Source organism: Vanessa tameamea, chromosome 5, assembly GCF_037043105.1.
Source record: "Vanessa tameamea isolate UH-Manoa-2023 chromosome 5, ilVanTame1 primary haplotype, whole genome shotgun sequence".
Taxonomy (NCBI): domain Eukaryota; kingdom Metazoa; phylum Arthropoda; class Insecta; order Lepidoptera; family Nymphalidae; genus Vanessa; species Vanessa tameamea.
In genome coordinates, this window is record NC_087313.1 from 3810983 (window position 1) to 3823517 (window position 12535).

Below are 12535 nucleotides of genomic sequence, written 5' to 3' on the forward strand. Positions count from 1 at the left end.
TTGCATAACTTTACTCTTTACATTTATTCATCACTGCATAGTATAAAAAAAGTCGCTACCCGCTGTCTGTCTGTCCCTGTGTATTCTTAGATCTTTAAAACGCAACGAATTTTAATACGTACTGTTTTAATACATTGAGTGAGATGAGAGAGGTCTCTAATGTGATGGCGAAAATAAACACATTTTTTGCACTTACTTACTACTGCAAACGCTGGCTGAACTCTACGAGAAACATCAAAATAATATACAAAAGTATGTACACCTTAAAAGTATACAAAAAAGTCCGCGGTGATATATATCTATCTCTTAAGGATAACACGTAATAACCATTTTTTATCTTTTACTTTTTACTTATTTTTACTTATCCAATTAAGTACCTTAAATACATTGTGTATTTAATATAGAACAGTATGGCCCTTTACAGTATGTAATTTAAATGAATATTTTCGAATATATTAAAAAATTAAATTGAAGTTACATAGCGGTTTGTATTGTCTAATGACAAAAAGCTGAAAGTAGTATATAAAGACACTCTGTCGTTTATTTAGTATCAGCATTGCACCCGTGCGAAGCCGGGGCGGGTAGCTAGTTTATTAAATTATAATATAACTAGCACCAGTGGCGACTAAAGTTGTAGAATTTATATTGTTAGTGCAATGAGAGTCTTCTTATAAATCACCTTTGAACAAAGGTTGTCTCTGAGAGATTACTGCAAGCGATAAAACTGCCATTGCACGCCGAGTGTTTCTTCTTTATTTTTTTAACTTAGATTTTATAAATAAAAAAAAAATGAACTTTTTAAAATTATATAATTACGGAATATTATACTAGAAGCAAGGGTAAGTACTTACGTATTAAAGCCACCGCAACAAAAAAGAAATTCTGTGAATGCGTATTTAGTATATGTGTGTATTTATATAAAAAAAGCCTATCCTAACCTATCCTATCCTATATTTCGCATTAGCAGAATGTTTTTTTTTAGCTGCGTTGGCGATAATACGTAAGTACCGAAAAAAGTAATAATTTTTTTATCAACAACATTTAAAGTTTATTTATGCTTTGAACTTTGCAGTCTCCCCTGGCCCCTTGTTAAAAATATTTTTAAAAGGCCTTCTGTGTCCCTCCCCGTTGACCCAAGGCTTAAACCAGGATAAGGAGAGGCCATCAAACGAATTTAAATATAAAAAAACTTACTGGGAAAACTGGTAAACTGTGGATACAAAATATTTAATGTTTTGAACTAGTGAGGAAACTACATTATGTAGGTATATTTCATATATAGATTTGAATGTTTCGATCATCTTTTTTATACTTTTTTTTTAAATTAGTGACATAACACTAAAGCTGTCCAAAATCAACCGAACAAAGGAAATCGGTTGACAAACAGAATATTAATGTAATAAAATAGCCTTACCGTATTCTATACCTAATTGTAGCCATAAGATTCATAGCTACCATATATAATACGTATAATAAATAACTTATAAAAAAAGTATCAAGTCCAAGTTCAAAGACTTGCTCTACAAAAAAAAACATCAAATGATAAGTATGGACGTCATTACGCAAGTCGTATAGCAGATGCGCTCATGCACAGGCTGTGCGAAGGCCGTGCGCGACCATTGACCCCAAACAACGCCATCTATTAACGAGTAGCTATAATAAAATTATTAGAACTTCTAAGCTTGTTGTTTGCTTCACAATATTTAAATATTTAATAATAACGTCTGTACACAACTAAAACAAAATCACTTTTAATCTTCCTTACATATTGTAATATATAAACAAAAAGCATTTAAACTTCAGTTAAGTCTGAGAACCGTAATAATTCTAATTAGAAATTGCAAATACCCCTACCACATTCTATTACGGGAACAGGTTGTAGCAAGATTTTTTAAATAAACCACTTCTTCCAAGAATAAACCCGGAGCCACACGAGTGACAAGTCGAACTCACTTAATGTAGAAAGACATAGGTAGAAGCTTTTTCGTAGTGAATTTTAATTGTTTTTAATTTTATGAACAAAACACATTTGATCGATTGTTTGCGATTATGTTTTCTTATTAATGTATCTGCCAAGAAGAATGACTAATGAGTTTATGAATGGCTGTCTATTCTCATTAAAAATCACAATTTGAACGTGTAGTATAATTCTTATAACTGATTTCGTTACGATGCGTAATTGCTTTTTTTCAAGCGTAATTAATATTTCACAAGCGAAACTTATTTTTTATCTATGTTTTTACAAGAAAGTCTTTCAAATTTTATTACTATTTAATAAAACGGTATATCATTTTACTAAATTGTTTGTACAGTAATCTTAACACGCACGAATGTGTGCTCTCATGAGTAGCTGCAGTCTGAGGCCAAAGTTACTCTGCCACTAAGCTACTATGTGTGGAGGGTTATAATTAATAAATCCATATGTATTTCTGATTTAGCCATTCATGGCGTGCGTGATTGAATAAATAGGATAGGCGAGTGGAGCCTAAGCTAATTCAATAAGAAAGTTCAATGAAGACTAAACGTTTAATTCTAATAAATATGTCTAAATATAACTTGGAAATCCTATATTAAATACTATATATGTAAGGTTTTATTTGTAAGGCATTTCCGAATATAACCTTTTCAATTAAGATATGAATGATATAATCAAATAGGATTTTATTTCATGTGCGCCAAATCCTGTTTTATCGTCACTAAAGCGCCATCTTTTATCCAATAGTCGTAATTATAAAGTACATTTTCAAAAACGAGTACGAAGTTACTAAGCTGTTATAAATATAATTTCTCATGTCACGCTAACGGTTTTGAGGCGATGTTAATGAACTGGTCAGTAGATTTATTCGTTAGGAACGCCCACTTGACCGCTGTTAAATAACGATTTAGTTTAAATACATTAAGGTTTTAAATATAATAATTAAGAAAAAGCTAAATTAAAGGAGTTTAAGTCAGTGCACTTGATAAAAGTAAGACTTAGAAATAGAAAAGCATTAGAAACTGTGTGTCTGTATATGTTAAATCAATCAAACAAAAATTGTATCGTGGACGTCAAAAAGAATATAATTTTTTTTTTCTTTTCTTCCACGCAAATCTGCGAAACTACTGAACGAGGTTTGCTAAGCTTAGCTAGGAGCTACATTCAGGTTTAGAGTCATTTAAAACGGATGACATAAAAAAGTTATCCTCGTATAAAAACATTTTTAATTCGCCGCTCGCCTCTTTATTACGATATATAATAACTCTTTTACGGACACGACGTCTATAGCCGTGGGTGATGAAACTTCACGCGACAGAATTGGCCGGACAGTATTAAACAAGATTCGAAAAGGATCCTTTCCACTTGAAAACCGATAATATTGAATTGAAATAACCTTTAGTCGAATCTATCTTAAATATCCAATGTAAAAGTATTACTATTATCTATTGATTGTCAAAACACTATCTCCTGGTACTGGATGGTACTTTTCAAATCAAGCTTACGACAAGTTTAAGCGAGTAGGATTTATTTCCTGCAGCGAATTATTATACGATAGAAACTATTACAAAAATAACAATTTTATACAAATTGATAATCTTTTTTTATGAAATTTTATCATCCCTAGTCTCCCCTCTTTCCATTTTTGATAACCCTATACTATATAAACATTTAAAACTAAAAATATTGTGTAAGTTTACTTACAAAGTATTATATTATACGTATAACATCTTGTTTGAACGAGGCGTAATGATACAAAATTATATATGTATTTATATATAATTCTTTTAAAGGTATTTTTATGTTTATAATATTTTATTTTTTTTGTCGTCAGGTACAAAATGGTGCAAAGAATATTATTATTGTGCCTCCTAAGCTTAATGGCAACGGCTCTAGCCAGCAGCGATGACAGATTTATAAAGAAATACGCAATGATGAAGGTAAGTCATATATTGATTGAAATATAAATGTATGTAATGAAAAATAATTAAAAAATATATAATAGAAAAAAATATTCTACCTTGCAAGCAAATAAAAAGAATTCGCAGTCGGTAGGATTCGAACCTACGCTCCCAGAGGGAATCTGATTTCTAGTCAGACGCCTTAACCGCTCGGCCACGACTGCTGTTGTATCTTAGTTTGAAATATTTAAATAAAAACAAACACATCTAAAAATAATTATTGTCAATAATATTTTAATTTTTCTTTTTTTTGTAATAATATTTAATAATGACAAAGATAAACGTTCTCGAACCTATAATAGCTAGGAATAACTTATTTTGAACATTGTTATTTAGTTAGTATTAGATTTTATTTAAATTAGGACTTGATTATATTATTTATAACATATGTACAAAATTAATAAATTTTCATACAAACATGTAATATTAGTAATTTTAGTAACATTTGGACTGATATATTTTCTAGTTATATATTTAAGTTTTTGGTATATTGGTTTAGTACTTTCTTCCAGTTTGGAAAAAAATCCCTCACGTCATTAATTAATCTTGATAGAACATTAAAATTAGAAATATAACAATTAATGAAATATAATTCGAAATTCAATCTGACGAAAAAATTAAAAGATTTACTTATTGAGTATTGAGTTGACTAGGGATGGGCCAAAATTCGGTTCAAACGCCGAACATACGGTGCAAGGGAAAACTAAAATAAAATACCTACTTGCACTATTTTGACTGAAGTTACCTAATGGATATCATACTTTATATTATAACTGTAAAATAAAAGTAGGCCTTTATATACTTATGGTCCCTAATTTAGTAGTAAGTTAACCTCAACTTTCAATCTTCATCTTTTTTATTAAATTTTCTCTTCTCCACACAAACTAACTAACAGCTGATCTGTTACGAGATAAATTACTTGCTCGAGTTTGAATTCTCTATCTTCAATTAACATATACATATTATAGATAACCAGATATGTTAAATTACGTACTATCAAAATTTTGTAATACTATACATACTTACATAAGAAGTAAGTACCTACTACTAAATATAAAGGGATTTTAAGAGGATATTTATTTATCTAGGGATGTAACATATAATGTATTAGTAGAAACATAATGTTGGATACAATATAGTGAAAAAACACAGTATTCATCCTTGTAGAATAAATGTCAATAATTAATTTTATTAGCACTGCGTTTGAAAGCGGCGACGTCACTTTAGACGATAAGCCGAATGTTATATTTTAATAATTATATTTTTTTATAACATGATATTTATATATCCGTAGTGAATTTTTTTTTTTTATATTTTTGTATTATTAAGATAAAAAAGAAAAATTTTGTTTCCAGTGTCTTTATGATATAAAGTTTTTATTTTTTTGTTAAATTTAGTATAATTAAAAAGGTTCAAAGCAACTTAGTGTTATTATGTTCCGTTTTTAGGGCGAGTGAGACAGTGTATCTGAGACAGTGGGACAGTGATATAACATCTCAGTTCCTAAGGTTTACGTATTGGCGATGTAAGGAATGATTAATATTTCTAACAGCGCCAATGTCTATGGTCTATGCGTCTATAGGCGGTGGTGACCATTTGTCCGTCCGCCAACTTATATATTAATCATAAACTCTTGGTAGTGTTAAATACGTAAATCTAAGGATTGTTTGTCTTTTTTCCTACTTCCATTGGAATAGGCTATAGTTAATATATTGTGAGTTTTTAGAGTAGTTACATAGTAGATGATGGTTGCTAATGTGTATTATTATTTTGATAATATATCCTTATTTAACAAATCCAACTTTGAAACTTTATAAAAAATATTAATGTTATTTGTTCATTACCGGATTTATTTTTAATAATGAACATTTCTCCGATTTCAGATTTACGAAAGTTGCTTCGGTCCAGAAGTAGTAAAACAAATCCGTAAAGAAATGAAAGATGCTTATGCGAAATGCTCTTCACCGCCATCTTTTGACGAGCCACCGAACCAGCACAGCATACCATCTATCCTACTAGGAAAATTACCGCCTGGATTTACGATGGACCCGAGTACGCAAACCATCACTAAGCCGACAGATGGCGCTATTCATGGCCACGAAAATGATTTGTCACATGATCAACTCCAACCACATAAAGTGACACCATTAACTAATATCCTACCATTTAGACAAGGGGTGAGTATTATTATGAATATAGCTCAAAAAAATATGTATCTTTTGCGGATGCCTCCTGTGAGGATTGAACTCACGACCCCTGGTTTACGAGACCAGTGCTCTACCACTGAGCTAAAGAGGCGATGTTAGCAATTGCGAAATATTTTCTTACATAACACATGACTTTAAAATTTATGGTATATTATTATTAATTTATTTATTTTATTTAAAATTGATAACATATCTAAGTAATTCTAAGTAATTTCTGATAATGAGACTATTTAATAATAGTTTAAAATAATGTTTTATAATTTTACTACTGTATGACCAATTGGATTTCTGATCGACTGCATCTCAGGAACAACTTTTCTCAAATATTAGAGTTTTAGGATAACATGTTTGGCCTATGGACTGTTCTTGGCCATTTTTTGTAGAAATAAATTAACGACATTTCATACAAAATGTCATCGATTTAATCCTTTCGCATATTGAATATTTACAATATGCAAAAAAAATTGAGAAGAAACAAAAGATTAATTCCTCTTCAAAACTCTGGAATCCGTGTAGACGTGAAAAAAACTTTTAGATCTTTCTCCGATTGCCTATTTACATAAAAAGGCTTGCTTAACTACCTAAATTATATTTTAAGTGTAATAATTAATTACATATTTTTTGTTCCACAGCCTACCTTCCAACCACCAGCGCCCTACATGATGCCAGGGCAGTTCCGACCGTTCGCACAGCCCTACTATCAGTTCCCGTACAACCCTATGTTCTACCCACCTGGAATGCAGTACAACCCTTATGCGTACCAGCAGCAGCAACAACAGCAGTATCCACAAGGATTATACCAGCAGCCTTACTTTGGAAATAGCAGGGTGTCGGTAAGAGATTGTCTTACGTTATTAACTATTTACTTATAAAAATGTATCATTTTTGTAATGGTTATGAAAGACAATTTTATTCATTGTGATCTTATATATAAAGCCGATTTATTATTTTACCTGTTTTATGTTGTATACCAGATCGGAGATTCGGAGATCTTAATTAATAAAATTGTCTTCAAACTTCAACACTAAGGTGGTGCTGTGGTCCGGTTTAAAGAGTTAGGACTGGAGTCACTCTTTTAAACCGGCTGACTATACAAGCACAGGGGACATCTTAGTTCATATTATTAGACCATTTGCCAGTCTGCCAACTTATTTAAAAAAAAAGAATTTACAATGGCAAAATTAATTAAAGCATACACTATATAAAATACCTAGTTTCTAATAACAACGTTAAGTTAGACGAGGTCCCAAAAGGTATAAACACAATACAATATGTGCCAATAATTTATATTACAATTGTTTATTGTATCAAATATTAGTATTCTTAAGGCTGATATTTTTCTGACCTTCAGCAGAAGTATCTATCAAATTATTTTGTAAACATTTTAAAATTATAAAATCCCAACCATGAAATGGGCACGTAGTATTTAGATGTAACTTCCTTGAAAAAGAAATATGAGCCAATGACATTGGATATCATAACGAATAAAAATGATCTTCTATTTATCTTCTTCCAGAGAGATTTGGACCTTCGTGATCGTCTTGAAATAGTATCCCGCGGCCCGAACGCCGGTCGAGTCCGTAACATAACCTGTGTGATGCAAGAACTCGGTTACATCGATCACAACCTCGAGCCGAACTATGAACAGATCACTCAACGCATTGCCAACCTGCCCGTGTCCAGCGAACTCAAGGGAGATATACAAGATGGACTTCAATTCTGTCAGAAATTCTCGGTAAATATATGTTAGCGCCCGTGTCTTTTTCCGGAACTAAATCGCCTTTGGACCATCATCATCATCACATATGTAACCATTCTCTGAAACATAAAATGCATACGGAAAGTCACATGCATCGATATAACCATTGCATGAGAATAGGACTTGCACGACTTCTCATAGGTATTATATCGGTCTATCAGATATCACGTGCATACTTTTCCATTTTCTATATTATAAATCTATTGAATCGAAAAAAAATCGATTAAATCCTTCCTTAGTATCATTAAATGTCACATAAAATCATGTTCTCTATCAAAATAAATTGAATTGTTTCTAGCTGACACGTTCAAGATTGGTATTTTAGATTTTATTCAATCATCTAAACATAATTTTCTCAAGTGATGACTAGGTCCTAACCAGGGCCGGACCGTAAGCTTAGAGGGCCCTGACACTACTTAGGAGCCCACATAAGACATATCTGAATGTAGACTTGAATTAAATGAATTGAATGGGTTTGATTAATTGCAGGACTCGCAGGGCTGCAAACCATACAATTTGTTTTATTTAATAAAGTTATGGATTCTTTCGCATTATCGTCTATTTTTGACTTTGACTTGACTTAGCTGGGGCCCCCTTAAATCCACGGGGCCCTGGGCTGTAGCCCGAAAAGCCATATGGTAGATCCGGCCCTGGTTCTAACCCAGTAATGAGACATTTAAAGGTTGTAACTTTACTTCAAAATTAGAAAGAAATCATCTCTTTAAGTTAAAAGGCGAGGGTTTGAGCCTTAATATATGATTATGTCGCTCTACTGCTGGTTGAATACCAACATGTCGCCGAATTTCATCTGACTCCTGTATTCTCACGATGTTTTCCTTCAACACAGTAGAGTTGATTTGAAAACACATTCTTATTCTAATCTCATGTTCTGTCTATTGGTTCATCTCTGAAATTAGTAATTGATTTATTTTGTTGCAGCAATGTGTACCAGACATCAAGCGGGACGTAGCTCCATTATCTCAAGAACTTATTAAGCCTATGTTCTTCTTCCGTTGTTATAAGGTATGTTTTAAAATATTTTAATTGTATATCTGTTCCTTTAAAATGAACTTAAATTAGACCATGTCACTCAACCTTCGGATATAGCCGATCACATCGAGGCTAACAAACTATGTGCGCAAACACAAGTGTACTCCTGCTTATGTCACGCTTTAGAAAACTTCAGAAAGATACCCAAGCCAATAGCGGGGAACCGGGTTATACAGGATACCTATATATATAACCCATCCGCGGCCCTTCTCCGCTGCCGTGCTCCTCAGGGCCGTCTGAAATAGGACAAACGAGACCCCCACCATACGGGTCCACGGCCCCACAGCGCTCTCTCTATTCCATCTCTTCCATAATCCAATGGGCAACGATAATCCCACACAATAGAAGACAGTTCCAATGCAGCACTGCAGACTCATAAGCTAGATACTAGACAAAAGAGGTTGTCTATGTGAGACAAAGTAGTGAAAGTATCTTACTGAGATTAATTATATAAAATTTAGATATATATATAATTTTGACAGCACAAGAAGCTAGAGGCTTGCATCATGAAAGACATCCGAGAACGTTTTACAACCGAAGATGAATTGGATACAGACAGCGACTTTAGGTAAATATTCTTAAATTAAAATAACTCTAGAGTTTCTCTTCTTTGAGTATTTTCTTTTCTTAAAATGAATTCTAGCATTGAACTTATCATTGAAGTTTCTATATTTCTATTATGCAATCAAAAAAATATCGGAGTCCAATTTTTTATCATGAAACCTAAGACAATTTGTGTCAAAGGGCTTACTTGGTAGATATGTTGAGGATTAAATGTATCAAACATCAGATAGATAGTCAGCTTTCCAAAAATAGTTATCTAGTGTGTGTCAAAACCTACTAATTTCCATATGTGTAAATTTATAGAAGAGTTGTTCGTAAACAGACTTATTTTAATATTTAGCTAATCATCATAATCATATGTGGTTTTGTTCAATTGATTTGACAATTGTCAAGTATATTTAAAATTTTAAGTTAAAATAGTTCTAAGACTGATGACAAAATTAACTTGAAATAGTATATTGATAAAAGATTGTAATTGTCGAGATAAAGAGTTACTTCGAAGATAAATTCCTAGTTTTGCATAAGGGTCGATTTGTGTAATATTTTATTGACTAGTAAACTCTGCTTTTCGTTATAGAAAATAGTTTATTTAAAAGAAAGGGGGAAGGTGTCCATCATTCATGTTTATATCTACTTAAATCAATGTAAGCAATTGTATTTTATAATAAACCCACAGGTCTTTACCTAGGTCAGCAAGATCAATCCGGGAGGAACCCCTCAACGACCCAAGACTTGAAGCGCTCGATGAAATGGCGGTATACCTTTACGACTACCTCAGCGGCGGAAATGGGCTCGACTATGACTTATATCTGTAATGAGCAAAAGTTTGTTGTATAGATTGAAATATTCATTTCAAGATTTTGTATGAAGAGGCTTTTGGATTCAAGTTTCGGTTTGTCAAATTACAATTACTGTATTAAAATAGCTTTTTTGAAATTGGAATATTTTATAGTTCTGCCGTTGAGAGGTTGAATTTCTGATATTTGTCAGTTGATCGCATTTTGATTAACCAAAACATTATTCTCTTATTTATTTAAAATTAAATTTAGCTCAAAATCATAAAATTTATAATAAGTCGTAATTTTAATGATATTCTTCGTTAATAGGGCAAATAAAAAAACTAATATTGCTCTACTAACCAATGATCGACACTCTAACAGTCGACCTTTAGTTAAAGATTAAAGTTTCGATGCAAAAATAACGTGAGTTTAGAATTACCTCTCGAAATAAAGAGTTAATAATGAACCAACAATACTTATAGGATAGGATATTCAGTTTTATTTAATAGAGTAAATACTCTTTGCTGCATTTTGTAAGATGTTTTTAATTTTTTTCGAGTCAGTCTGTCTGATTAAAGTTACATTGCCAATATCACATGCTCAAATAGATGATAAATATTACTTGCCATTGAACGCATTTTTTATAACAATTAGATATAATAAATATTCTATATATACGGCCTTATGACTGTAGAGAAGAAATATATTTCACTCTTTCTTTCATCGATAATTCGATATACGAAAGAATAAGATAAACATCGTGTCACAATACAGCCTATGACCATATATAATAGCCAGATATTTAACGTTTATTGTTAATGGGAAATTTTTGGTAAAGGATTCTAAGTGTTTGCTACTATTATGTTTCTCTCTAATTTCAATACGTATAATATGTCAGGATGTTTAGAAATGTATATAATACGTAGCAAACGACGGTTCTTGTCAATCAAGCTGACGTGACGTCATAAAGCTTTTTCGGCAATAACATATATTTTAGTTTATTTTAAGTTCCTTTGAGATTACTAAGATTGCATTTAATAGTTAGTATGTGTTAGTTATAAGATAATCTTAAGCTTTGTAATCTTTTAAGGATTATAATTATATAATAAATTATTTATATTTTGTTTTATTGGCAACTAAACCTTTACTCGAAATGTTTTATACACGCACTCAATAATATGCTAAAAATATTTATACGATTAAAAAAAAAAATTATGTACTACAAATATTAAAACACCACAAAGCTAGATTTTTCAGTGACGCTTGATTAAATAAAAAATAAAAGTATAATATACGTAGTATTATAGTATGCATATAATAGTATGTATAACGTTTCTGACAATAAAGAATCAAAAATGTCAAATAACACGTTTAACACATTTAAACGTAAATGTTACCCATAAAATCGACGTCACTTTATTATGAACCCTAATCATAAACCATTTAGCACATTCTAAGAATGTATATTTACGAAAACTTACAAAGAAATCATAGTATAAATATTTTATTGAACACGTCGCGTGCTCGAGGGTGCAAAGGGCATGAAAGGTGAATGTCCATCACGACACTGCGGTGTACAATTACCCTGTCAGTACTTTGTTCGAGACATTTGTATGTATTCGCGCAAATCCTTTATTGTCACATCAATCAAACATCTAGTTTGAATTCAAATACAGTATTATTCCGTAACTTCATGATCATCTCACTCGTAAATTGTTAAAGAACGACTCAAGCTACACTCTGCGTGCTGTATTTTGATACGTGTGTGCTTAAATTAATGTTTATTATTTGTTAAAGAGCGTTTGTGTGCTCAAGGATATTACAAAAGTAACGCCTTCTTAGTTGATTACACGTTTTGGTAATGAGAAATTATAAAAAACAATAATTATAAAATATTTAATTAAAAAATCGCACCGGGTTACGTTCACCGGTTCTGCTCGAGTCCGTGGTGTTTCTTTCTGACACGGTGGTATCAATAATATGGTCAAATCAATATTTGGCTATCAATAAGCAATTGTAACGCTTCTATAATTTTGAACAATGATTTCTGACTTCGACTTTGATAAGTATTTATTATACTTAAATTTCTAGTTTGTTCTTACAGATTAACTCTACTGTACACATAAAACACATAAAAAAGATGACACACACATAAAAAAGATGATTAACTTATCACACCGCCAATTAGAAATACGTTTAAAATAAGTTCTCGTTTAAAGAGTGAGTGATCACTGAGCTAG

The 12535-nt window shown here is 31.6% G+C and overlaps 1 protein-coding gene and 2 non-coding genes across 4 annotated transcripts in view; 1 reads left to right on the forward strand and 2 right to left on the reverse strand.

Moving 5' to 3' along the window:
- Positions 1–11412, forward strand: part of LOC113392487 (uncharacterized) — a 30344-nt gene extending 18932 nt beyond the window's left edge. The window contains exons 2-8 of one of the 2 annotated variants that reach the window (XM_026628948.2): positions 3810–3915; positions 5820–6113; positions 6776–6976; positions 7660–7878; positions 8842–8925; positions 9435–9520; positions 10193–11412. In XM_026628948.2, the coding sequence (XP_026484733.1) occupies positions 3817–3915; positions 5820–6113; positions 6776–6976; positions 7660–7878; positions 8842–8925; positions 9435–9520; positions 10193–10331 (1122 nt within the window). In that variant the 5' untranslated portion in view covers positions 3810–3816 and the 3' untranslated portion in view covers positions 10332–11412. The remainder of the gene's footprint in view (positions 1–3809; positions 3916–5819; positions 6114–6775; positions 6977–7659; positions 7879–8841; positions 8926–9434; positions 9521–10192) is intronic. The other variant, XM_064221020.1, reaches the window with a different exon arrangement.
- Trnas-aga (transfer RNA serine (anticodon AGA)) lies at positions 4019–4100 on the reverse strand. Its single transcript has one exon. It is a non-coding gene; the product is annotated as a tRNA-Ser (tRNA).
- On the reverse strand, positions 6163–6234 carry Trnat-cgu (transfer RNA threonine (anticodon CGU)). The gene has a single exon. It is a non-coding gene; the product is annotated as a tRNA-Thr (tRNA).
- Positions 11413–12535: the final 1123 nt, after the last annotated feature.